The sequence below is a fragment of the Podarcis bocagei genome (genome assembly GCF_964188305.1).
Source record: "Podarcis bocagei genome assembly, chromosome: 12".
NCBI classification, from domain to species: Eukaryota; Metazoa; Chordata; class Lepidosauria; order Squamata; family Lacertidae; genus Podarcis; species Podarcis bocagei.
This window is the reverse complement of record NC_138137.1, coordinates 53355555-53383166: the sequence shown is the minus strand read 5'-3', so window position 1 is coordinate 53383166 and position 27612 is coordinate 53355555. Positions and strand designations below refer to the sequence as shown.

Genomic DNA, 27612 nt, shown 5'->3' with positions numbered 1-27612 from the left:
AGGAACTGGGCTGCTCTGCCTCAGCTTCTGTGACACCTGAGCAGGCAAGCCAATGAGAGCCAGCAATTTGGTGACTCCTCCCTCTCAAGCGCCAGACAAGCGCCATGACAGCAGAGCAACACGTCTACCATTTTGCTGCTAAATGATGCTCACTCAATGTGCATGTTCACTAGAACAGGAGTGGGGCAGCTTTTTTGGCCTAGGAGCTTGGTCCAAAATTGGACCGCACACTGCAGGGCAGTTTTAACAGATGGGCAGCGCTACCTGCCTGGTATCATATGGTGCAGTGAAGGCTGGTTCATCAGGGCAAATGGAGCACTGTGCTACCATCTTCTTTGGCGATCACTCGTAGCTGAGTAAGACTTTCTTCCATAAACATGGTCTTAACAGTTAGTCTGTAAGTGACTGTGGAGGCCAATTCTGGATCCATATGTCCTTCCACAGTGGGGACATAGGTTTCCGGGCAGGAGTTGATCATGGTGAGGGTTTGCCAAGCATGCCTTCCTCTGAGCACATTTCTCCCTTTCATCCTGAGTTCGAGTGTCTTCAAAGCCCATGACACCTTTGGTAAAGGCAGTTCTCCAGTTGGAGTGCTCTCAGGCAAGTGTCTTCCAGTTGTTGGTGTTTATACTACGGTTTTTTTTAGATTTCCCTTGAGGCTGTCTATAAACCTCTTCTGTTGTCCTCTGGCATTATGCTTTCCATTCTTAAGTTGGGAATAGAGTAGCTGTTTTTGGAAGACGATAATCAGGCATCCGCACAACATGACCAGTCCAATGAAGTTGATGTTGAAGAAACATTGCTTTGACACTGGTGATCTTTGCTTCTTCCAGTACAACTTCAGCTGCTTCCACCTGCCTGCCTCCTTCCTTACAACCAGCCCAGAAGGTGCCCCTGTCTCTCAACTTCTTCCTCCTTAGTCTGTGTTGCCTTTGCAGAACTCAGCAAGAAGGAAGGGGACAAAACTAGAATTTGTTGGCTCTGCCTGCCATTGACTCTGGTGCCACCTACTGTCGGCCTCCTGCCTTGCACCCCATCTGCCCCAATGAGCACCAGGCACCACTGCTTAAGTGCCGATTTGGAAAACAAGGTCTTGTGTCATAGTTGCAATCGCCTTGCTCTTTGGGTAACTAAGGCTTCCTCGCAGATCTCATAGCAGCAATTTTTCTTTCCTTTCCTCTCAGGATGGCAAGTCGTCCTACGAGGAGATTAAGAGCAGCTTGGGGAAAGTAGCCACCATTTCGGAGATCACCATGGTGAGTAAGCCCAGGGTGGAAGCTGCAGCTTCCTTGTGCAAACGTTGCATCCGTCTCTTTACAGCAGGGGCCGGAAACATTGTCAATCAGTGGGCGGGGCCGGCCACTTGTCAATCACCTGACATCACAACAGTGTCAGGTGACCGGAAGTAAACCTCTTCCTTTGTGGGCACAGCTTGAGTTACGACTACATAGGAAGGTTCTTTGCATGACTGGCTTGCATCAAGTCCAGATCCCAGCTGGCTTGCTGTGAGCACCAATTACCGTATTTTTCGCTCTATAAGATGCACCAGACCACAAGACGCACCTAGTTTTTGGAGGAGGAAAACAAGAAAAAAAATATTCTGAATCTCAGAAGCCAGAACAGCAAGAGGGATTGCTGTGCAGTGAAAGCAGCGATCCCTCTTGCTGTTCTGGCTTCTGTGATAGCTGCGCAGCCTGCATGCGCTCCATAAGGCGCACACACATTTCCCCTTACTTTTTAGGAGGGAAAAAGTGAGCCTTATAGAGCAAAAAATACGGTAGCTGGCCAGCGCTTTGAGCCAACCTGATTCCGTCAGGGTTAGGCTGTGCTAGGGGGTTCCCCATCGACAACTCCACCATTCCGGCTCTCCCAGCAGCCATGTGCCATTTTAGGGGGTGAAACTTAAATTTTTGCAAATTTCTTTTCTTTTTTTCTTTTTTAATTTTTTTTAAAAAAGTTCTTTTTTCTCATTACAAATATACTTATAACATACAATTTACATAACGTCTCTCCCTCCCTTCCTTTGGACTTCCCTCAACTTCCATTTCTGATTTATTATCCTCATTATTATATTCTGCTATTTTCTACAAATATAATATTTTTCCGTTTATTACATTATTTATTCCCTAGCCATAAAGTTGTGAATGTTTATTTAAATCCTACCATCAAGTCAATGTTCTTTCTTTGTTTCTGAAAATATAATATAAAGCGTTCCCACTCTTTTTAAAAAAAAATTGCAAATTTCTTCAGTGAAGGGTCCTTTGCGTGTAAGGAATTCAAATTTGCTATTATTTTTGTGACTGGACAACATTTAGCTCGGTGAGTCTACATTTAATGAAGAAGCCCATAAACTGCCTTTGGAAAACCAAATAATTTTAATTTTACCTTCTGAAAATGTCAGGTAACGCTAAATACTACTACTACTGCTGCTACCAAATATGTAATATACCTGCAAGTACTTGGCACTTTTAATGATTTCTATGCAATTTTTATGCACATTTTACTTACCGAGCAAAACTAAATTGTGCTAATTTAACCGAAATATATTTTGAATCCCTAAGCCGTGTTACTTCTTAGCATGCCTTGTTTTTGGAATTTGAAAGTTGAGAAATTCAGTATGCGGCCCTAACGCTGTACAGCTTGATCAGTGTTAATAGCAATACTCACTTGCCAAGGAACCATCAGAGGCACACTTTAAAGGTTCCCAGTTGTTCATTGGCTGGATGGGACAGGTGGGTGTGGTTCTGAGGAAATGACCTCATTGGCCGAACAGATCCCCTTGCCGGGCTGATTTGGCCCGTGGCCAGCGGTTGCCCACCATTCCTTGACAGCCTGAACTTGTGTAAAGCAAAGGGGGTCTTCATGTAAGTGCCCAGTGGCACTCAGGAAGCAGAAGGTTGCAGGTTCAACCATCATCTCCAGGTAGAGGCTGGGAGAGCTTCCTTGTCTGAAACCCTGGAGAGCTGTTGCCAGTCAGTGTAGACAACACTGCGCTAGGCGTGGCTCAGTACAAGGCTATTTCCTAGGAGCAAAAGGGTGCTGCAAGAAGCTTGAACTTCACTGCCTGCCAAAGGCTGGCCCTCACGTCCTGCCGAAATCTGAGGGCCGGCCGAATGTGGTGTAGCCTTATTAAACTTTACCGATTGGTGGGCTCTGCATTGCTCCCGGACGGGAGGAAGGAAGTCAAATGACACTGAGGGTTGGCTCAGAGAAAGAGTTCTTTATTTCTGCTCTCCGGAGCAGCAGAAAGGCACTTGTGTGGTCAGTCCACAGCAAGTCCAAAGAAATGAGAAATTTCATGCAATATATATATCCTCCAGATACCCTCTCCCCCCTTCCCCAGGAATCCAGCCAAGTCAGCTTGTACACGCAGGTTGACATCACAGATGTTCTTGCTCCAGTACTCTTAACCATAAAAGGGTTTTCCTTCCTGTACTTCTGACCATAAAAGGGTATTCCTGTTCCTATACTCTTATCTTGGAGCAAGAGGTCACTAACTCCAAGAACACACTCTGGCGCTGTTCCCGGACTAGGTCTGTGCATCAGAGTGTGGTAAGATAAGACCCAGACATGTCATCCCTACTCCACTGGAACAGCCAAGGTCGTCCATTGCCGTGACTGATAAAGGATAGAGTTTTGTTTATACAGCTGTGTTCTTGTTAGGCATTTGCTCAACAGCTCAAGTTCATGCATTTTAGAAATGCTCTCTTGGAGAAAGAAGAAAAGGGGGGTTTTGCGTCCCGTTTCAAACTGACTGCATAGAAACCCATTCCTTCAGTGGCAAGGAACTTCTGACTGGCCAATGCTCCTTAGCAAGGTGTGCTTGCCCCATGTGAAATGTGCAGAGTGTCCTCCTGATCACGGGCTTTTCCTATATTTTTGCAGGACCTTAAAAATGCCAACGTGAACAACAGGAATGCCAGCAGTAAGCCTGCCCCCAATTCAGCCATTTCGGAGACTGAAAGGAGGTCACCAGTACACCAGCCGTCCTCCAGTAATGGTGGTGGTGGTGGCAGCTACAGCAACAACAACCCCACCTCCGTGGAGACCAATGGGACTGGCGCATATCACAGAGATGCTTTGATCAACAAGACGGTAGATGACCTTCCAGAGGGAGTGGACCCCACCAAGAAAGAGGTAGGTGAACACACACACACCGAATATTGTTTACCTTGCCGATTGAGCGGCGCACTCCCTTGTCGTTTCTCACACTGTTTTCACCCAACCACTGTGGCTAACATCGCTGGCACAGGAAGCAGCTATGTGAAAAGGGCAGCTCGCATGAACAACACAATGAGGCACTTAAATGACACATTTGAGTGCAGTCAGGAGAGGGTGTTGGGAATAAGTCGCACAGAATAAGGGAGGTTAATGTTTTATTAAAAGGAACAAGGTCTGTTTGGGAGCGCCAGGCCTAAGGAGCACAGCAATCAGGTAGGTCTTGCGCCTATGAGAGCCAGTGTGGTGTAGTGGTTGAGAGCGGTGGACTCGTAATCTGGTGAACTGGGTTCGCTTCCCCGCTCCTCCACCTGCAGCTGCTGGGTGACCTTGGGCTAGTCACACTTCTCTGAAGTCTCTCAGCCCCACTCACCTCACAGAGTGTTTGTTGTGGGGGAGGAAGGGAAAGGAGAATGTTAGCCACTTTGAGACTTCTTCGGGTAGTGATAAAGCGGGATATCAAATCCAAACTCTTCTTCTTCTATGAGTCAGTTTGGAAACCAAAGGTCCCCTGGTCTTGCATGCAAGGGACATTAGGACGTCAGAAGATGCCTTGCTGTACCAAGACAGAGGCCTTTTGAGTCCAGTTTCCTGTTTCCTAAGCAGCCATCCAGTTGCTTAGGGAGTGCACGGTCCTTGTGATTGGTAGCCACGCATAGCTTTATGGCCACATACCTAATCCTCTTTTAAAGGCCCCTGAGCTGGTGTTTAGGACGGTGAATGTGCCACAATCCTTGGTATGCGACAGGCTGAAAATTCCTGCCACCCGCTTGATCTCAAGAGAGGTTAAAAAGTGGTTGGACTGCAGATTGACCCTAATGTTGGTAGTTTCTCACCCCAAATGTACCATATATTGGAGGCAAGTACGGTATGTTAGGAGGACCTGATATGTGTCTCTGCTTTCTTTATCCACTAGGTGGTGCTGTGTGTTATTGTTATTGTTATTATTATTACTACTACTACTACTATTACTACTACTACTATTATTATTTTATCATCATCACCATTATCATCATCAGTGCTTTTTTTCCTAAAAAATGTTTAGGGGTACTCTCATTTTGACTCAAGAAAACCGCCATTTATAGTTCAATTGGGGGAAAATAAATACAGTAAATGGACAAAAGTACAAAGATTCACAAAATGTTTAGGTGTATGCGTACCCCTGCATACCCCCAGAAAAAACCACACTGATTATTATTATTATTATTATTATTATTATTATTATTATTATTATTATTATTATTTCATTCATTCAAGTTGTGTACCACCCTTCCTCTGCAGATCTCGGTACGGTTCACAACATAAAAATACAATATTATTAGAAAATGCATAATAGAAGCAAGAACAGAACAAACCAATAACCCCTCAGGCTTCTCCCCTCACTTGTTTCCCTTTCCTCTCACTCTCTTTGCAGTACTACCTGTCTGATGCAGATTTTTATGACATCTTTGGGAAGACCAAGGATGAGTTCTACCAGATGCCCAGGTGGAAGCAGCAGAATGAGAAGAAACAATTTGGACTCTTTTGAGCGAAGGAGCTTTTGGCATGCACACCTGCCTGCCGGCTGGCTGGCTCCTTAGAACTCATTTTGGGATAACTCCACAGGTGTGGTAGGAAGTGAGCCTGGATAAAAGGTGCTTCCCTCCATCATCGCCCCCACTACCAAAAAGGACTATTTAAAGAAACCTCTCTCTCTCTCTCTCTCTCTCTCTCTCTCTCTCTCTCTCTCACTCACTCTCTCTCTCTCTCTCTCTCTCTCAAGCAGTTTTGTCAAAGAAAGGCTTGGTAGATTATTTCCTTCCCCCTGCACCTGTGCCACTGAAAACGGCAATCTCTTTTGCCTGCCAAGCTTTTTATAATTTATCTGCGCGGGGAGAAAGTTCCTTACATTTGATGAGCTTCGAAATCCAGGGATTCCACATGAAGTTGTAAGCTTCAGGCAATGTTGAAGGGAAAAGAAGGACTGGCCTCTAGGGCTGATTCTGGACTCTTTGGAAGTTTGGAAGGGGGAAAGTCTCATTCTCTCTCTCTCCCTCTCTCTCTCTCTCTCTCTCACACACACACACACACACACACACAGAAATATACTTGGAGTCAAGAGTGACTTTCATGCTCTTTATTCATCTCATAGTGGTGAGGAGGAATGGAGGATCCCCCACAATATCTGCTTTATATACGTATAAGCTTTCGTGTGCATGCACACTTCTTCAGATACACTGAAAAGTGTATCTGAAGAAGTGTGCATGCACACGAAAGCTTATACCAAGAACTAACTTAGTTGGTCTTTAAGGTGCTACAGGAAGGAATTTTTTTATTTTGACTATGGCAGACCAACACGGCTACCCATCTGTAACTGCTTTATATACATTATTTACACAATGGGCTGCACGTGATTGGCTAAGTCCGGGATTCTCCTGTAGGCCAATCAGGTTGTGGATTCACTTCCACCTGGAGCTGGATTGGGTGGCTCCTGCGGACCAATCATACTGCTGCATTGTTCTAGGACCAATCAGACTGCTGCATTCTGAATCCTATTGTTCTAGGACCAATCAGACTGCTGTATTTTGGATCCTATTGTTCTAGGACCAATCAGACTGCTGCATTTTGGATCCTATTGTTCTAGGACCAATCAGACTGCTGCATTTTGGATCCTATTCAACTCAGTACATAACACATATACACACACCCCTTAGTTATGCAGCAACTGGCCTCCAATCTGAAGGCATGGAATTGAATAGCCTGACCCATCCTCTCCTCCTCCTTTGTAAAGCAGTGCTGAGTGCAGTTGCCTCAGGCGGCAGAAGCCGAGGGGCAGGCAGCAACAGGAAGATGTCAGGAGGACAGACCCCCATATGTTGCCCTCTGGTACAGTGGACGACAATTTCCACCCTGTTGCCCCTGTTGAAGTTCATTCTGGTTGGCTTCTATACATGGAATTGAGAGGACAGCGCCATCTTGTCCTTTGCCTCAGGCGGCCATGTTTTGGGCTAGTCCTTGGGCTCGCAAGGACCCCGAAGCATCCGTTTGGGTACCACTGGAAACAATTCTCACTTTTCTTTCTTCTCTCTCTTATGAAGCCAGGATTGGGAAGAAAGGCAGCACACCAGTGGCCTCATCTGGGGCCAGGGGAAATTGTATCGCTCAAGTTTTGTTGTGTTTTTGGAGCAGTTAAGGGATATGAAGAGGAGGGAATCCCACGTGAACTGTCTGGGGTCACAGTCTTGACTATAGTTGCTAAGTTTATCATTGTTATACTGCCAGTCAGGCTAGGATGCTGGTGAAGTAACTGCTCTCATTTCGCAGGCAAATAAGGATGTGGGGTATTTGGGTGAATATCACAATATGACTATCAGGATATGATCAAGCTTCCTAAAGAGTCTTAAATAATGAGAATTGTAGATCTTGGGCTTAACGTTTGTGGTACCCTAGATTGCTCCATGAATGTTTATGGTACCCTAGAAATGTAAGGTTGCGCCCTGAGGGCTGTAACTCCACACAGCTTTTCTCCTCAAGGATTATGGCACCTTTTCTCATCCAAAGGCCTTTCAGAGACTACATCCAGAAAAAACAGCACTGGTAGCAAAGGAATTCACACATTCCCCACAATTTCTATCACACCCACCTGTGGCCATTTCACTTTGTTCATTTCCGTGCCATGATTTCGAAATAAAACGAATCACAGTGACCGGTGGCGTACGTTTTTCATAAATCTACATGCGGTAGCTTCATTCGTGACGAAATCAGCAAGTGAAACTGGGACGCTCCTGTTTTGTCTTCCTTTTTGCCCCCAAGAGGAAGGAATTGTGGTCAATCCCACCATGGTTTATCATGTAGTAGAACTCCTTGAATAGTCATTTCCCAGTCTTGGAACGGGAGAAGGAACCAGTGTCTGGGTAGGAGACAGAAAAGATACATAGAGCCACAGTAGTAGTCGCCTACCTATTTTGGCCAGTGGGCCATTTGGATTCTTAAGACGTTGCGGTGGGTTTCAGTAACAAAATGGCTGCCATCAGGCATAATACAAAATGGCTGTTGTGTCTGAAAGAGCAGAAAATGCTCCCGCCATCACTGGGGGGGAAGACTTCATTGTCCCCTGCCATGCTTGCTCAGAGAGCAGTTTCTTGAACCTCTCCTCTGATCAGAACAGATGGGGAGGGCAGGTGTACAATCCTGCCATTCAAGAAAAAGTGAGCATTTGGGGGTGGCAGAGTTCAAGGTAGGAAGAGCTTGAGCTAATCCAGTTTAGTTGGCCATGTGCATTTACACATCAGGTGAACCCAGTAAGAAAAATAAACGGGAAAAGATGAGGCAGAGAAACACGATTCCTTTTTTCACTTTTCATTTTAATCGCAGTTAAAAAATATATTATTTATATCATACTCTTGTCAACCCTCTAACTCTGTAGCTCTATATGGCATTTTTAAATTTTAAAAAACCGCAGTATAAAAGTCAGTTTTGTTTGCAGAATGATTGGGTTATATCTCGCTAAGCAGTACTCGAAGGCAGATCCGCTGAAATAAAGGGGCTTTCATTAGCTGCGTTCGCCAATTCCAATGGGTCTACTCAACAGTATGACTGACATGGGATATAACCCATTTAGGCAAGATCCACTGTCATGTCAGGGCAAGAAGTGGGAGCATTGGTGTTGTTGGGCAAACTATTTTTGTCGTGTAAACAACAGGAGCGCAACAGTACAAGACTGCAAATGATAGGCTGACATTGTGCATTGCAAGTTGGACTAGATGAATTGGCCTTTTCTATCCAGATGTTTTGGACTTCGGCTCACATCACTGTTGTAGTCTAAAGCACCTGGAAGGCCACAATTGGAGAAGGCTGATTTTTATTTATTTCTTGGATGGCAACTCTATGATTCTATGTCTTACACAAGCCCAAGATCCCCATTGGATTCAGCTATTGCATTATGACACAGTCAGGGCTCCACTTATGGAATATCTGTTAAAAGTCAGCTACAGTTGCATCTCAACCATCAACGTCTCAACCATTATTCAAGTTTACCACCCCGTGATTGTCTTCTACACAAACAGAATAAGGCTGGGGCAGTTATAAGGTCCCAATCCTTTTTTTAAAAAAAGTGCTAGACCAGGACCTTAAAGTTACTGCAATAAGGCATTACGTGGCTTTTCCATTGCAAAATCCCAGATGGAAGTGTTGGGGGGGAAGGGGCGACACCATTCATCATAGCGCCTTGAGAAATGAGATAATGTTCGCCGCAAGAAAGGGAAAATGGAACGGCTTTTAGAAACCACCTTCCCGTTTAATAAATTTGCAGTGCGTTTCATGAAAGTGGCTCTCAGGATTCCACCCCTCCCCCAAATTTTATATATATATATATATATATATATATATATATATATATATATATATATATGGCAAAGCCTAACCCAAAACAAGAGGCTATGTTGGGTTAGAGGCACATGGATTTCCATGACACAGGATGAGTTCCTGTCTCACTGAGGCCCTGCTCTATAACAATGCAGACCCCATTTTGTGGATGAGAGGATTGGGGGTGGTGGCCATTTTGTGAGGAGGCCGGCCAAGTCTTGAAATTCGCACTGAGAGGTAGCGAAAATGGTTGAGGAAAGAAGCCGGTGCCAACTTTGCTGACAAATGAACACCTCGATCCTGACAGGTGATCTACCCTGAGAGAGCAACTCTCCGCAAATCGAGGAATTCAAGTTGAGATCACAGATTCTCTCGGTCGGATCACTTTCAGGCACATCTGCTTTGATGTGGAACTGCAAACTGGCCAGTGCTGTTGACCAATTCTTATGTCTTGAAATGAAATCAGGGGCCTTTGGCATTTGGCAAAGCCCCACAGCATAGGCACCTAAGTCTGAAGCAAGCTTTGGGCCTGTTCTCATGAGATAAGATTGCGTTTAAATGAGCCTTCAGCCTCCGCAGATTGTTTAAAAGGATTCTGCTCAGTGAAAAAGCAAAGGTTCTCCTCTCTTTTCAATCTAAAGTGAGTTTTAGAGGCTGGGACCACATATAAAATAAGAGGATTTGGTACGACATTGTCAGTAGCATAGCATTTTCACAATTTGCTATAGATCACAGTGTAACGTGCAGCAAAGATCCAGAGCCATTTAAAACTCGTAGATATCACTGGGAGAATTAAGTGCATTTTTAATTCTTTCCCACTGAAATCTACAGAACGCTTAAAAAGCATTCGGCTTTAGGTGGGTTGAGGGATTGGATTTTGTAGTGTATCTCACATGTAATGTAAAAGAGGCAGAACGGTGGCACAACAGGACTCTGATTCAAAGCTTTTTGATGTGAGGTTATGTAAACTCTCCAAAAGATTCCATTTCACGGAAAACCTTAGATACAATTGCATCATGTTCAAAAACAGTAGTAATTCAGAACCAGCTGGGGGAAACCCAGTATTTGAAACAACAGAATTATCATATTTTATATCAGTCAGTTTCTTTCAAGCGGCTGAATTTGCTAATGTTGGGATAAATTTCCACAGGCAACAATCATCTTTGGATAATGGCCTATGAGACTGATTAAACCCCAGTCTATATCCTCACCCCCTTCAAATTCAGAACAGTTTCCAAGCTACTAAGAAAAGAGAGGGTGTGACGGTACAATGGACCTGCTCCTTGGCTGCTTTCGCCTAAAAATAATGTAATAATTAATTCTAAAAAGACTGAACAAAATTACAAAATTTACAAAAAAAAAGTAGCATCTAGCAAATTCACAACGTGATGATAGATGCCTCAGCTTCTAAAACTGAAAAAGCCCAATACCCTGACACTGTTTTGGGAAAGTTCAAGGACAGTGCTTACGTCTTAATGTCTAAAAAAATTTAAAAATCACATTTTTACAGTTATGAAATCCGGCTGGGAGTACATTGCTAGTCCACTTTAGCGCAGCAGAAACACAGAATGCAACACTGGCCCCAGAAATCAGCTTCTTGAGAATCTCTTGTTTCAGTCAATGAGTAAATTATGACTTAAAAGGTGAGCGATACCTGGTTAAATTTCAGAGAAGTTGCAAAGGAGGGATTTGGGCTGCTGCTAGAGGTAGAATTAAACATTGCGCAAGTCTGCTTGATTGGAATGATTTACACAGCTTGCAGCACCCAGCAGCGGAATGTGTGCTTTCTTAAAACGATGTGTACATCGTTCAACGGCTTTCCTTAGCTTTCGAAATTGCATCGGAAATCGCCTTTACGCTTTTAAGCTTGCCTTACTTATCATGAGGACTGGAAACTTGAAAAAGTGAAAACCCTGAAAGGTGACGTCGGGAAGAACTGGCGCCTTGCTGCCCGAGAGCACAAAGGAAGTCAGTAACCATCGGACATAAGGGAGGAAACAGAGGCATGGAAACAAGCGGAAAGGACACAGAAGTGCAGAAGCCACATCTCGGATCTGACTCAGAACATGCCTGAAGCCAGTGCTACAGTCCATATGAGGTCTTCAGAGACAACAGAGGGGGGACAGTGGCCAGTGTGTGGACCTCCCAGCCTTAAAGGACTGAAGTAACAATCTCCTGTGCCTGTCCCTGTCTCAATTTTCGTGCTTCTCTCCATGATTGAAAAGCTAGCTCTTTTTCTCCTTTCTCTCAGAAACAGCAGCTAGGATAAGGGGTCAGCAAACTTTTTCAGCAGGGGACCGGCCCACTGTCCCTCAGACCTTGTGAGGGGCTGGACTATATTTTGAAAAGAAAATGAATGAATTCCTATGCCCCACAAATAACCCAGAGATGCATTTTAAATAAAAGCACACATTCTACTCATGTAGAAACATGCTGATTCCCGGAGCGTCTGCGGGCTGGATTGAGAAGACGATTGGGCCGAATCCGGCCCCCGGGCCTTAGTTTGCCTACCCATGATATGGAGGATAGCCCAGCTTCCCAACCACAACAGAACATGGCCTTTTACAGGCACTTGGAGCAGAACTTATCCGTGATGCTTTCTGAACGCAGCAAGGCGGTTTGCGCAACGACCTCTGCGGTGGTTGGCTCGACTCATTTGTCCATTTCCTGCTCTCCGGGGATGTTGTGGGGATTCCACATCGGCTAAAAACCAGGGTAGTGTTTGAGATCTCTCTCTTCCCAGCTTGGTAGGCAAGTTCATTTGGAAAGGGAAAGCAGGGACCGGTCCCTTGAGCGGTCCGAGAAAATTGTCCTTTTAGTAAGCATCCGTAATATTGATGTGTACGAAGAGTGTGGCAGAAGGGTACTGGTCTCCGTTCTTCGTCAAGAGATGAATGTGGCGATAGCCTGGAGGTTATCAGAGAGAAAGAGAGAGAGAGAGAGAGATTATATTGTGGTGTTCTCTTTCAATAGCTGGCACTGGGAGTGGCAACAATCAGACTCACACATGCCAGGGGGACTGGAGGACGCAACGTAGAGATGGGGGAGAAATTCAGTTTTAACGTGGCCTAATTCGCTCTTTCCAAAACACAACAACTTGAAAAAGCAGATAGCCTTTGAAACCTGTACATCCCTGAATTCTGCGCTGCAGTTCTCCAGCAACAAATCTGCATATATTAAGAGAAAGTGTGCTATAAACTGGCTTCTCTGAAGGTGGCCAACTCCTTCTCTTACACGTGTCACCAATAATAAGTCAGAAAAGTGTGTCTTGGAATTATCAGGAATTTGGGAAGCGCTGCCTGATCTGGGCAGTAGAGGGCGCTGTGGTCCTATAAGACACCTGGGAGGTTCGTAAACAGTGTGGTGTATCTGTTGTTGCAGACCCCTTGAAATTAACGAGCCCAAGTTAGTCATGTTAATTAACTTCACTGGGTTTACTCTGAGTGGGACTAGTGTTGGTTACAGCCCTATCCCCTGAATTTCAGCCCACAAGGCAGCCCCCAACAGGGCTTATTAACCAAAAAGGTAAAGGTAAAGGGACCCCTGACCATTAGGTCCAGTCGCGGATGACTCTGGGGTTGCGGCGCTCATCTCGCTTTACTGGCGAGGGAGCCGGCGTACATGTGGCCAGCATGACTAAGCCGCTTCTGGCGAACCAGAGCAGCGCACGGAAACGGCGTTTACCTTCCCGCCGGAGCGGCACCTATTGATCTACTTGCACTTTGACGTGCTTTCGAACTGCTAAGTTGGCAGGAGCAGGGACCGAGCAACGGGAGCTCACCCCATCGCGGGGATTCGAACCGCCGACCTTCTGATCAGCAAGTCCCAGGCTCTGTGATTTAACCCACAGTGCCACCTGCGTCCCCGCTTATTAACTACAAACCCCCAAATTTGGGATTCCTTCCAAACCTGTGTCAAAGTTTTGCAATCATTTTGCAGTGTTTTGCAGCAAAAAATGCCCCACGTTTTGCAGCACGCCCCCCCAACTGAGTAATTGCTACATCAAAGCGGGGTTCAAACCTAAAAATCCAACATTGTTTGATTCACTCCAAACTGGTGCCAAAGTTTTCACTGCAAAATGACTGCAAAACTTTGGCACAGGTTTGGAGAGGATGCAAAATTTTGGGGTTCGTCGTTCATGAAGACCTCCCAACCATATTGAAAGAGACATTACACTTAAAAAGGAGAGAGAACTTTAAAAAAACAACAACACCCAGTTGTTAGCTGGCCCCAGAAACTCCCTGTTACTCTAAGCTTTGAATGAAGAGTTTGTTCTGAAGGTTAAGATGGGAAGACTCACCTTGCTTCAAACTTGTGAAGGGAGCTGTGAATTGCCCAATAAAGTCATTTTTGGTCGACGCGTCAAAGTCTTCCACCATGAAACGAACCAGAGCGAGCTGAGGGATGTCGATGTCAAACTCAAACGCTTCATCCCATCTGGGGTTAAAGCCTGGGGGGGGGGGAGAGTGTTGGATGAGGAAGAAAGAAAAGACAAACACGGGCAACACAGAGATGTACAAGTCTGAACAGCTTTCCAGTAGGCTAGATCCGTACAAGATAGAAAAATCTGGCCTCATCTTTGATTGATAGAAAAGATGTTCAGAGACTCGTTTTTCCTTTCTCTCTCTCTCTCTCTCTCTCTGGGCTGCATCAACAGAAGCAAAGTGAGCCAATCAAGAGAAGTAATAAAAAGATAAAGGGACCCCTGACCATTAGGTCCAGTTGTGGCCGACTCTGGGGTTGCGGCGCTCATCTCGCTTTATTGGCCGAGGGAGCCGGTGTACAACTTTCGGGTCATGTGGCCAGCATGACTAAGCCACTTCTGGAGAACCAGAGCAGTGCACGGAAACGGCGTTTACCTTCCCGCCGGAGCAGTACCTATTTATCTACTTGCACTTTGACGTGCTTTCGAATTGCTAGGTTGGCAGGAGCTGGGACCAAGCAACGGGAGCTCACCCCGTCGTGGGGATTTTAACAGCCGACCTTCTGATCGGTAAGTCCTAGGCTCTATGGTTTAACCCACAGCGCCACCTGCGTGAAGTAATAGTCCCACTCTATTCTGCCTTGGTCAAACCCCACTGGGAGTTCTGTATCCAGTTCTGCGCACCTTTCTTGTAGCTTGAAGCCATTGGTTCGGTTCCCACACTCCGGAGCAGGAGGAAACAAGCTTGTTCATCTTTCACGTGAAAGCCCCTGAGATATTTGTTGACTAACATATCTCCTCTTCTCCCTGGCGTGTAAGCTTTCCACATGCCAAGGAGATCGTGCCATAGTGGGAATTTCCAAAACAGCAATCCCCTTCACCCCAACTCCTTTGCAAGGTGATGTAGCCTTTTGAGAGGACTGTACCACATGCACACTTGAATCGGTTTTCAGTTGGGCTGAAAGCCAAGCAACCCATCGCCCAAAGTTGGGAGACTATACAACCAAGGCTTTTGCCAGCTATTGGTAGTTTTGGATTCAGGCTCCCTCTCCCCTTCCAGGAAGCAATGAAAGGCCCTTTTGTAAGGCGTCCTGGACAAAGAAGAACAGCTTCAGCTTTTTCCTTCACCGGAGAACAAATGAACAAAGCCGCTATTGAATCTCCATTTACTCAGCTACAGCAAGAATAAAGACCCTCTCCAAGCTAGGAGCCAAGGGGTTTGTCAGAGTAGCAGCCCAGAAGGTATGGCGGCCAAAATCTTGGTCCTTTTTCAATCGCTATGCAGCAGAACCACTGGGCTGGACTTTAAGCTCATGGTTTCTAAGTGCCTTGGTGTCAAGGACTGGTTGGATGCAGAATAACGGTGGGAGGAACCAGCTGGGGAACCCCTAATGGAAGAAGGCTCAGAGCCCGGGGAATGGTGGTGGGATGACAATGAGCAGTCAGAGGGAGAAGACTGGGAAGAGGAAGTGTTGGGAATGGAAGAGGTAACAGGGTTTAGTGAGCAGGGAGAGTCTGGGGCAGAGAGAAGTCCAGAATGAGAAGCAGAAGCTGAAGCAGGAGAGAAGGAGGCCAAGAGGCAGTGATGAGTTCAGCTGGTGAAGACTCACAAGTGTCTCCTCCTCTTACCATTGTTGTCAATGACGGTGGTTTGCTTCTTCTCGTTGTCCCTCTGGACGCCGTGGATCTCAACTATCACTCTGGGGTCCACAATGGAGTTTTGGCTCTTGTTCACCTTGGGCAGTTGCTGGCCTGTGATGACCTGTAAGAGAGAAAGAGGGGGACAGTTGTTGGGTCTTGAGTGCCCATTGTGACTTGGAAGCCTTCCAGGGGACAATAAGGAACAGCGCTGGGGCACCAACTTTGGACTTCAGAGAAATGCATGTAATCCTCGTTTCCAATTCCTACCTTCACCTGGAGTTTCTTCTTGGTGCACCACGGCCCTTCTGAGACGGCCTTGGGGTTGAACCTGCACTGCTCATCCCGCAGAAATTCCGGCTTTAGGACGTACCCACAAAAGCCGTTTTCCTGGAACCGGCCTTGGTAGACATCCATATCGGTTCCCTTGGACTGAAAATTCAAGGCAACTGGGGAAGGGGGGGAGAAATACGTACAATTAATTGGCAAATTATTGTTTTACAAGCCAATGCTTCATTTAGGTGTGTATGATCATTAGTAGCTGTCAGGGAACTGACATCGGAGCGAGAGGCGAAGGGGAGGCTCCCAGATGATGCTGGCGAAGGACCCAGCAGCAGGGGGAGAAGCAGCTCAGTAGAAGGGGAAGCCAAACAGCGCAACACCGGGGATAAAGGGGGGCAGATGGGGGAAGTGGAGAGAGGGCTCCAGGACTCTTCCCTGGACATCAGTGAGGAGAGCCCAGGTCCTCCGCTACCCACGCCTTCCCTGCGCAGAAGACTCCCGCGCAGTGAGAGGAGGAGGAGACTGGGTGTCAAACAACTTTTATGTTGGAAGAGGTTCAAGAAACGCCCACTGACGGATTCTGCCAGTGACTGAGGCAGCCATGATGAGAAGGGGCTGTGCAGTCAGAAATTTTTAACAAGGCAAATTAACCAAGAAAGGCACCAGTTTACGCACGAGTAACTCATACCCATTACAGTAGCCCTTAACCCGTTGAATGGGGCACAATAGCAGATTTACAGAACATTGTCATCTTCTGGAAATGGAGTCTTGCTTTTGTTTGCGCCATGGAGAGTTGTTGTACAGCTTCCAGAGAATGCTGAAAACGCACCTGTTTATTCTGGCTTTTGACACTTGAGGTGTACCATATTTTTCGCTCTATAGGACGCACCGGACCATAGGAGGGGGAGAACGGGGGGGGGGGGAATTTCTCTAAAACAAGGCGCGTTCAAGGTGCATTCAAGAGCAGGTCGGGGAACAGCACAAAGGCTGCACACAGCCTTGCCGCTGCCCCCCGAGCTTGTGGGGCTGGTGGGGGGGGAGCGCTGCTTTCCCCCACCGCCAGCCTCAAAAATCCCTGAAGCCTTTAGAGCGCAGCGGGACCTCACGTTGCGCTCCAAAGGCTTCAGGTTCCTTTTGCTGACCCAAAGCCTTTGGAGCGCAGCGTGTGTTCCCACTGCACTCCAAAGGCTTGAGGCTTCGGGGACAGCGTTTGTAGCCTCTGCAGGGCAGTGGGGTGCCTTCACCCCGCTGCCCTGCGGAGACTTTGCACAGCTAACCCCGAAGCTTTTGGAGCGCAGCGCGGTGTCCCGCTGCACTCCAAAGGCTTCAGGCGGCTATCCCTGAAGCCTGGAGAGTGAGAGGGGTCAGTGCGCAAAAGCAACGCGAAGCCTCCGGAGCGCAGCGGGAGCGCTCCCACTGTGCTTCGGAGGCTTCGCGTTGCTATCGCTGAAGCCATGGAGCCGGCATTCGCTCCATAAGACGCACACACATTTCCCCTTAATTTTTGGAGGGGGGAAGTGCGTCTTATAGAGCGAAAAATACGGTGACTATCTGAGAGGTAGTTTAGTGAGCGGAAGTTATAGGTCTGGATATGAATGTAATTGACCAATACCATTTATGAAACCACACGCCTATTAAACTGCAATAAATAAACAGAAGTTTATGTTCCAATTTAACCCTGACTGGACTCTGTATTGTACCAGGTAGGGCCTGGGTGGTGGCAGCAAGAAATAAAGTGATGGCACAGGGATCAATAGATGGTGAAATGTCCAGGGATCCTGTGTGATCGCCACACGCACCTCATTTTTAGGACTGTAATATGTTTTGAACCAATTTTAATATTGTGTTTTAATGCTGTAACCACTCTGGGGACTTAAAGGGAAGGGCAGGTGATAAGACAAACAGACAGAAAGACAGAGATAAGATTACTTCACAGCCCCCTTTCACCCCCAGTTATTCACAACTAAATAAGCCATGTTGATTTTAACAACCCAATTTACCAATTTGGCACCCCACATTCCACATGTCAACAGGGTTGAAGTTAGACGAATCCGTCCTCCATCCTGCAGGGTAGATTCTGCTCAGATGCCTGATGTTGTGATGGATAAAGTCGGTCCCTGGAATGAGAACAGAAAAAAAAATGACAATTTCTTTCTCCTCCTCTAATCATAATGGAACTGCGGGAGAGCTGGGGTGACCCAGAGAGACAGATTAGGGTTGTGAGGGCGGAAAACTCTTCTTCGTACAGTGGTACCTCTGGTTACGTACTTAATTCGTTCCGGAGGTCCGTTCTTAACCTGAAACTGTTCTTAACCTGAAGCACCACTTTAGCTAATGGGGCCTCCTGCTGCTGCCGTGCCGCCGCCGTGCGATTTCTGTTCTCATCCTGAAGCAAAGTTCTTAACCCGAGGTATTATTTCTGGGTTAGCAGAGCCTGTAACCTGAAGCATATGTAACCTGAAGCGTATGTAACCCGAGGTACCACTGTACAACACATAATTAAGGCTATCACACATGAGGCTCCAATAAGTGTTGGGAATGTAAAGAAGGCACTTTTTTCATATGTGGTGGAATTGCAGAATGATTGAAAATTATTGGGATATGAGTTATAATGAAATTAAGAAAATATTTACGATAATGTTTGCTAAAAGACCAGAAGCTTTTTTATTAGGCACTTCGGGTCAAGATCGGACAAGAGGAAAGAAGAAACTTTTTAATGGATGCTACGGCTGCGGCTAGGATGCTAGCGCAAAGATGGAAAAGTGATGAAATACCAACCAAAGAAGAATGGCTACAAAAACTGGTGGCATATGCGGAAATAGTGAAGTTAACAGAAAGCATTAGAAATAAAGACAATAGAGAATTTTTTAAAAGATTGGGAACCATTTATGTTGTATTTACAGAAACAATGTAAAGAAATGGACTCACTAGCAGGGTTTGAGTAAACACTTGCAATTAACAAAAATAAATACAGAAATTTTAAAGATGATGTTAAAATGATAAGAGATAATAACTAATATAAAGAATTTATATGAAGATATAACAAAGCAAGCAGGGGGAATGAATATGTAAAAAACCAGAAGAGGAAGTTGAGGGAAGTCGGGGGTGGGGAATCTGGGGAATGTATTTCTTTGATTCTGATAAATTGAAATGTTGTTTAAAAGGTAAAGGGACCGCTGCCCATTAGGTCCAGTCGTGACCAACTCTGGGGTTGTGGCACTCATCTCGCTTTATTGGCCGAGGGAGCTGGCGTACAGCTTCCGGGTCATGTGGCCAGCATGACTAAGCCGCTTCTGGCAAACCAGAGCAGCGCACGGAAATGCCATTTACCTTCCCACCAGAGTGGTACCTATTTATCTACTTGCACTTTGACATGCTTTCGAACTGCTAGGTTGGCAGGAGCAGGGACCGAGCAACGGGAGCTCACCCCATCGCGGGGATTCGAACCGCCGACCTTCTGATCGGCAAGTCCTAGGCTCTGTGGTTTAACCCACAGCGCCACCCACATCCCTGAAATGTTGTTAGCATGATAAAAATGTAAAATTCAATTAAAAAAATTATTTAAGGCTATCACACGTGAATGTGGCCACCAGGATCTGACAAAACAAATATACCGAGCATTATTAGTGACGCTGGCCAAACAGCTTCCAGATTCAGCAGCGGTATACCTGTGAATGGGTGGTGCCGGAAACGAGAAATAGGGGGAAGGAGTGGTTTGGCATGCCCTCCTTGTAAGCTTATAAGATGGGGGAGTTCAAAAGTAGGGGAGACACCCCCACAAAAAAACAGCCCAGTAAGGACTGAGCATGATCAATAGCCATGGAATGCTGGCTGGTTATTAGCAGGGAATAAATAGAAAATTGGGGGGGTGGGGGGTTTGGAATGGAATTTCCTTGACATGGGCATGGCTAGCTGGCTGGAATGGAGTATCCTGGGAATGGGAATGGCTGGCTAGCATCGTGAATAGCAGCGCACTCCACACTGCAGCGTTTTACTTTAGGTCACATACGCACACCATGTTCTTGGGTTATGTTCAGTCGGTGGATCTCTCTTTTGAGCACACCAGATGTGGCAAGGGGCTACTTACCAGATTCCTGGGCCAGCTTCAAAGCTTTGCTTTCGCTGAAGGATGACATTTCATTGCAATCGGTATTATTGAAACCTTGGAAGTGGACACTTTTGCAGTAGACCACCGTGTCAGATAGCTCCTGGGCAAGCTTCAGTTTTTCACTCTAAAAAGGGACAAGGAACAAGGTAGAAAACTGAGAATTCATCATAGTTTCAGGGGTGGGAGGCAGGAAGTGAAACAACCCACCGGCCTCTCAATCTCCATGGTTGTAGACGGTGCTCGTCTTACTCAGAGTAAGGTAAAGGTAAAGGGACCCCTGACCATTAAGTTCAGTCGTGACCGACTCTGGGGTTGCAGCGCACATCTCGCTTTATTGGCCGAGGGAGCCGGTGGTTGTCTGCAGACAGTTTTTCCAGGTCATGTGGCCAGCATGACTAAGCCGCTTCTGGTGAACCAGAGCAATGCACGGAAACGCCTTTTACCTTCCCACCGGAGTGGTACCTATTTATCTACTTGCACTTTGATGTGCTTTTGAACTGCTAGGTTGGCAGGAGCAGGGACCGAGCAACGGGAGCTCACCCCGTCGCGGGGATTTGAACCGCCAACCTAGGCTCTGTGGTTTAACCCACAGCGCCACCCGCGTCCCTAGCAGTTGCTAAGAACACGCAAAATCAGGGCCTGGAATTGCTAACATGGCCCACGAGGCTCACCGTCCTTTTCCTCTCCACCTCAATCTTCACAGTTTCGTCTTCCATTTCAGCCGCTTCATCCTCATCAGAGACTTCTTCCGTCTCTGGGCTCAACTTCTTCCCTTTCACGAGAATTTTCCCCTTTAATTGCTAGAGGAAAAAGGAAAAGGAAAAGAAGAGATATAACAGCGGCAAAGGGTGCAAATGGTGGAACAGGATCAGTATCTCTGGCCCTCCAGACATGGTGGGACTCCAATTCCCATCAGCCTCAGGAAGCATGGCCAATGGTCTGGGAAGGACCATTCTTCTATCATCCCAAACCATCAGTCAATGCTGTCTGGGGCTGAGGGGAGTTGTAGTCCCACAACAGCTGGAGGGCCACAGGTTCCCCACCCCCAACTTAGTTTGTCAACCAAGATGGCAGCTGCAGCGTTTTACGTGCTGATAAAACGCAGCTGAACTCACCTCCGGCGAAGGGAGCTCGGAAGGATTGGAGTCGACTGGCGCCACCAACAGCATGTCTTCCAAGATGTTGTGCATGTGGTACGCCATCGTTTTCTGCTGCTCAAGACTACAGTGGTTCTCCAGGGATATGATGACAGGATAAGGAGAGGTCTGTAGGGGTGGGTGAGAGGAAAGTGACATTAATACATGAATAACTGCTGTTTTCCTCCCGTACGAGTGACTCCAGCCCTTGAGCTCTTCAAGAAAGGTCCTGCTCTGCTGGGTGCTTGCTTCTGGGGAAGTAAAATTGAGGGGCCCACAGAGCAGGGCCTTCTTTTAAAAAAATAATAATAATTTAAACGTTATTAATTTTCAAGAAACATTATCCAAACATTTGGTCTTCCCCCTCCCCCAGAACACAAGTCTAAGGCAACAGATGTCTTAATATATCTATGGCATGGGTAGGCAAACGAAGGCCCGGGGGCCGGATCCAGCCCAATCGCCTTCTAAATCCGGCCCGCGGACGGTCTGGGAATCAAGGTGTTTCTCCATGAATAGAATGCGTGCTTTTATTTAAAATGCATCTCTGGGTTATTTGTGGGGCATAGGAATTCATTCATTCCCCCCCCCCAAAAAAATATATAGTCTGGCTCCCCACAAGGTCTGAGGGACAGTGGACCGGCCCCTGGACAAAAAGGTTTGCTGACCCCTAATCTACGGTATATGCTTATTTGGTGGTTGCCGGACATCAGGGTTTCCATTTGTCATATTTTAGCAAAATCATCAGGATCAGTTGCACCATTCTGGGTGTGTGCTCTCTCAGTTAGTTTCTCAGAAAAAGCAATTGCCCCAGATTGCAGCAACACCAGTGCCGAAAAGCCTCCCCCAAAAAGCCCATCGGGTTCCTGCATAGCTTGACTTTAGGCATGTAGGTTTTTTAAGCAATAAATTCACCCGGGCATTTTAACTGGGACTTTAAAAAAAAATGTTGCTATTTTCATTTCTTGCTCGCGGCATGTCTCAAAGTGTCTTGCAATGGTAAAGGTAAAGGGACCCCTGACTATTAAGTCCAGTCGCCGTCAACTCTGGAGTTGCAGCGCTCATCTTGCTTTATTGGCCAAGGGAGCCAGCGTACAGCTTCCGGGTCATGTTGCCAGCATGACTAAGCCGCTTCTGGTGAACCAGAGCAGTGCATGGAAACACCGTTTACCTTCCCGCCAGAGTGGTACCTATTTATCTACTTGTACTTTCGAACTGCTAGGTTGGCAGGAGCATGGACCGAGCAACGGGAGCTCACCCCGTCGTGGGCATTCAAACCACCGACCTTCTGATCAGCAAGTCCTAGGCTCAATGGTTTAGACCACAACGGTAGAAAAGGCATAAAGAGATTTAAAGCTAGGGTGCTGGCTGGGGGGAGAGGAGTTGCCCTTACTTTGAAAGCGTAGTTCTTGATGGCTTTGATAGCATCGCAGAAGAGGATCTTGGAGGTGAGCGTGTAGCCGTGGTAAATGACAGGCTCTGAATTAGGCCCGTCCCAGCAATCCAGCTCTATACACCGGCAGCCTTTGGTCAGGGCTCTGCAAAGAAAACATCACAGGATCTGTTGGGAGTTGTTCAAAACCAGATTCCCAGAAACAGTGAAAGGAGGAGGTGCCCATATATGTGGAGCTGCCTTATACAAAGTCAGACCCATGGGCTCCATCTAGCCTACACCCTTTTGCAAATTAATTGAAACAAAGCATGTTTTCTATCTTACTCATCATCCTGTACTCAAAACAAACACAAAAAGTCAATTGATCATTATGGTGCCGGAAGCCAATAGAAGGAATGATGTGCTTGCAACAATATACTGAGGTTCTACGAAGAGAGTTATTCCAGAGCTGGAAAAGAGGTATCCTGACGGTAGTGGGATATTGCAGCAGGACCCAGCCCCATGTCACACATCGAAAGTGGTGAGGAAATTCACGACAGAGCAGCATATACAGGTACTTGATTGGCCAGGGAATTCCCTAGACGTAAATCCCATCGAGAATTTGTGGGCTATATGCAAAATTCGCCTCCGTGCTGTAGACTGTACGACTATGGAGTAGCTCATTCAGGTGCTGATTCAAGTGTGGTACAGGGATCCGAAAATCAACAGTGGCTGTTCGAAACTAGTAGACTCCATGCCAAAATGTGTTCAAATGCTGCTTAAAAATAGCAGCGGTCATATCCGTTACAGATGTATGTATATGTGAGTTTTGTACATGTATATGTGAGTTTTCTACAATAAACTACATTGTGTCTTTCAGTTAATGTGCACAAGGGTGTAATACTGTTGACACTGACTGGCAGTAGCTCTCATCTAGGGTCTCAGGGAGGGAGTCTTTCCCAGACATGTCTGCAGATATTGGCGACTTTCTCCATACAAAGCAAATGTTTTGTCACTGAGCAATGGCCAGAACGATGGCTGCTTCTCTCCCAAGACCTGCGGTTCCCAGAATGGTTTAGCAACCAATCTCTCCTCCCAGGGAACTCTGGGGATTGTAGTTCTAGGCGGGGGAATAGGGATCTCCTGACAACTCTCAGCATCCTTAACAAACTACAGTTCCCATGATTCTTTGCGGGGGAAGCCACGACTATTTAAAGTGATACCGCTTCAAATGTCTTGTGTGTCTAGGACCCAAGGCTGCTCACAAATTCTCCCCTTACCCCAGCCTTTGCTGACCTGATGGCTTCCAGATCTTTCGGACTACAGCTCTGAAACAAATTGTTTGCCCGGCATGCTGAGGAGCACCGAGTTGCTGGGACTGATGAGTGCCGCCCTTTTTAACTTCCCACAATGCCTTGGGTGATGCTGTGCCCTGGGGCACTGTGGGTAATTAAAATGGAAGCACCTCTCCCAGGCCCCTCTGACAACTCTCTTGGCTCTTCCATCAGAAGAGGGGAGATGATGCGCCACACCTGATGTAAGCCTCAGTGCTGCTGGGTCCTCTCAGCTGATCCTCCATGAGGTAGGTGTTGTGCGAAGACGATATGTAATAGTGGCTCAGCGGCTGGGTCATGTCCTGGTACACGGGGATGTGAGCTTGATTGAATACGTTTCCGTGGGGAGACAGCAAATACATCTGGAAGCCATCTTTGGTCATGACATTTTGTCCCTTGACTGTAAAAAAAAAGGGGGGAGTACAATGGGGAGAAGAAAAGGACAAAACTGAGAATGGGGCAGGCTGTGACTAAATGGCTTTTTTTGGGGGGGGGTTGCCAGCTTTTAGACATTGAATATTCAGTTTTAATTCTGATTTTCAGAAATTAAATCGTATTGTTTTCCTTTATTGTATTTATGTGAGCTGCTTTGATAGTGTTGCTGGTGAAAATTGAGAGAGAGAGAGAGAGAGAGAGAGAGAGAGAGAAAGAAAGAAAGAAAGAAAGAAAAAGTATAGCAGGGGTCAGCAAACTTTTTCAGCAGGGGGCCGGTCCACTGTCCCTCTGACCTTGTGGGGGGCCAGACTATATGGGGGGGAATGAACGAATTCTTATGCCCCACAAATAACCCAGAGATGCATTTTAAATAAAAGCACACATTCTACTCGAGTAAAAGCATGCTGATTCCTGGACTTTCCGCGGGCCGGATTTAGAAGGCGATTGGGCCGGATCTGGCCCCCGGGCCTTAGTTTGCCTACCCATGAACTATAACTCAAATTCATTGGTTTCCTATAACTCAAATTCATTGGTTCTGACCCTACCCTCTGGAGCGGGAGAAAGCAAGCTTGTTCCACCTGCCATGTGACAGCCCTTCCTATATTTGAAGATGGCTACCACCTCAGCTCTCAGTCTCCTGTTCTCCATTCTAAACATATACCCAACTCCCTCAACCATTCCTCATAAGGCTTGGTTTCCAGATCCCTCATCGTCCTGGCCTCCCTCCTCTGCAGGCATTCAGTGTAAATATTGTCAAATCCAAAGGGTTACCAACGTACCACTTCCGTTGGGTTCGTATCTCTCTATCAGAGAAAGCGCCAGTTCAGGCCCTGCATTCTCCTCACGCTGTTCTTCTCGAAGGAACCTCACCAGATCCTCCAGCGACATCACGCCCTGACCGTTGGAGTGTTCAGAGAAGATCTCGTCGATCTCGCGCCGTTCGGTCAGTATCTTATAGAATTCCTCGATCTCGTCGTCTTCCAAAGTGTCCGTCTGGGATTTGTCGCATTGCTGTGAACGCAGAGAGAAGAGGTAAAAACCCTTCTTCTTTACGGGTTGAAACCTGAACCAGGGCTAGACAATGCAAAACAGATACGGGTCATTGGAAAAGGTCAACTTTGCAGCCTAGCATGGAGTACATGATTGGCAGATCTCGCCGACGTACCGGGCCTTTTTCTCTCTGTTTTAGGGCTGAATCGGACTTGGCTAAATAAAGTTGGGAAGGAAGAGTGGATTCTGGGAGCTGGAAAAGGGAGCTGCCATTTTGAGGGCTTCAGAATAGAGAAGAGAGATTCTCTCAATTTCGGTTGCCCTCAGTTTCTCATTTTTTCCCAATCTTAAATTCAGTTTCCACATTTCCACATCACTTTGTGCCACTGCTTCTTAAGTCCTCATGAAACTGCACTAGCATTTTAACATACATTTATCCTAAAGTACCTATGCACATTCAATATGTGCGTGACCGCACACACATGCATCATACTGAACCCAGAAGTGACCCAAAAACGTCACAACAAGGGGAGGAATTGAGTGTTCACAGGCTTCTCCAATGATATTTCAAATATACGTGATTTCCCTGACACATGCGATGCCTCAGAATGTAACCCCTGCGTAAATCGGGGAGGGGGTTGCCTGCATTTTTGTATGCAATCTTGCCTAACATACACATTTCTTGCATACTTTTTTGTATTTGTGTGTGTCCTTTTCACTAGCCATATGCATATTTTTTTTGCAAACTGCATTGCAAAATTCAGACAAGTGTGAATTTTGAAGGGCGGCTGTGTCAGTTTGGTTTGTGCATTTTTCTAGAAAGAATTCAGTAGGTTTGGCTTTAAAAGTGAACCAAACTGAATTTCTGCTCCATTGCTATTCGGTGTGCTTTAATCCGCTTTAATTATGCAACCCAAAATTTCCAATATTCAACTGAATCCCTCCTACAAAATTGTGAGAGTCAGGAATACACACACACACACACTGGTCTAATGAATGAAAATCCTACCCTTTCCATATGTTTTACTCAAGAGGAGGTCCCACTGGATCCCATCAGGCTTCCTTCCAGAGAATGTCCATAGGATCGGGTCCCGACCGTTTCATGAAACACCACTGCCTCATAACAAAATAAGCTTGCAAGCGGGCGAATTAAATTCTCCTTACCTCAAAGATATTCCGGGCATAGTTGTCATCGACTTGTATGTTGACTTCTTTCATGAAGTTCTTGAGCTCTTTAAAGCTCATCTTGTTGTCTTTGTTCTTATCTGCCTTCCGCAAGCAGGCGTGGATCCAGCTGTTCAGTCACTTGTTAAGGTGCCTACATCACACACAAAAAAACCCTCCTCTCCCAATATTACATCCTAAGCTTTTTTCTGAGTTAGTGGAGTCTGTAACCTGAAGCGTATGTAACCCGAGGTACCACTGTACAAATTAAAATTTTCATCCATTACAGTGGTACCTTGGTTTACGAACTTAATCCGTTCCGGAAGTCCGTTCTTAAACTGAAACCATTCTTAAACCGAGATGCACTTTCCCTAATGAGGCCTCCCGCTGCCGGTGCCCTTCCACCGTTCGGATTCCATTCTTAGACCAAGGTAAAGTTCGCAAACTGGGACACTACTTCTGGTTTTGAGGAGTTCGTAAACCAAATCGTTCGTAAACAGGGCTGTTCTTAAACCAAGGTACCGCTGTACTCTGCCCCTTTTTTTTGCCTCTGGTACTGCTCAGAATGTGGCCTCCAGAGGGGAATGTGGCCCTTGGTCTGTAAAGGGTTCCCCATCTCTAATTTATATTAATGGTGCATGTGAGACGTTGGCAAAGCAAAATTCAGCATGCTAAATGCACTGGAAGAAGTCATTTAAAGGTTGCAGTGACACACACTCAGATGTGTGTGCGCACACACACACAGAGAGAGAGAGAAGTGTTGTGAATCAGTGCTTGCAGCACATTTCAAACGGACTACTAATCTTTCCCCAAGCGTACCCAAATATTAAAATGCCTAGCTAATTATAATACAGGTAATTGCAGCTTCAAGGAAAACCTCTGACTTGCGCAAAACAGAGTCAGCGGGAGTTGACCTCAGCCAAGCCTCGGCTCAAAAAGGCAGTTGGCTTTCAAAATGTTTGAACTGGATCAAACCCCTGGCCGACGAATATCTAAATTTAGAAGTCCAAGCTGGAACTTCAAAAGCAGCGTCAAACTCATGCTTGTCTTTGAGAAGCCAGGGTTTTCCAAGAAAACGGCCCAAATCAGAAGGCATGGTCACTAAAAGCTGGCGATTATGCCCTATCAAATGGACTGTGTCTATCTCTGCTGCTTATATATAGGGACACCTT

The 27612-nt window shown here is 46.3% G+C and overlaps 2 protein-coding genes across 3 annotated transcripts in view; one reads left to right on the top strand and one right to left on the bottom strand.

Moving 5' to 3' along the window:
• Positions 1 to 6306, top strand: part of VILL (villin like) — a 59245-nt gene extending 52939 nt beyond the window's left edge. The window contains exons 18-20 of the mRNA XM_081163561.1: positions 1185 to 1256; positions 3886 to 4137; positions 5633 to 6306. Coding sequence (XP_081019687.1) covers positions 1185 to 1256; positions 3886 to 4137; positions 5633 to 5746 — 438 coding nt within the window. The 3' untranslated portion in view covers positions 5747 to 6306. The remainder of the gene's footprint in view (positions 1 to 1184; positions 1257 to 3885; positions 4138 to 5632) is intronic.
• A 2234-nt stretch (positions 6307 to 8540) lies between these two features.
• The window catches only part of PLCD1 (phospholipase C delta 1), a 60852-nt gene continuing 41780 nt past the window's right edge, over positions 8541 to 27612 (bottom strand). For both annotated transcript variants that reach the window (XM_081163608.1, XM_081163607.1), the window contains exons 4-15: positions 26441 to 26570; positions 25066 to 25297; positions 24050 to 24251; positions 22539 to 22683; positions 21128 to 21277; positions 20684 to 20812; positions 19992 to 20136; positions 17905 to 18021; positions 15893 to 16071; positions 15614 to 15746; positions 13862 to 14011; positions 8541 to 12468 (exon numbers count right to left, since the gene is read on the bottom strand). In XM_081163608.1, coding sequence (XP_081019734.1) covers positions 12377 to 12468; positions 13862 to 14011; positions 15614 to 15746; positions 15893 to 16071; positions 17905 to 18021; positions 19992 to 20136; positions 20684 to 20812; positions 21128 to 21277; positions 22539 to 22683; positions 24050 to 24251; positions 25066 to 25297; positions 26441 to 26570 — 1804 coding nt within the window. In that variant the 3' untranslated portion in view covers positions 8541 to 12376. The remainder of the gene's footprint in view (positions 12469 to 13861; positions 14012 to 15613; positions 15747 to 15892; positions 16072 to 17904; positions 18022 to 19991; positions 20137 to 20683; positions 20813 to 21127; positions 21278 to 22538; positions 22684 to 24049; positions 24252 to 25065; positions 25298 to 26440; positions 26571 to 27612) is intronic.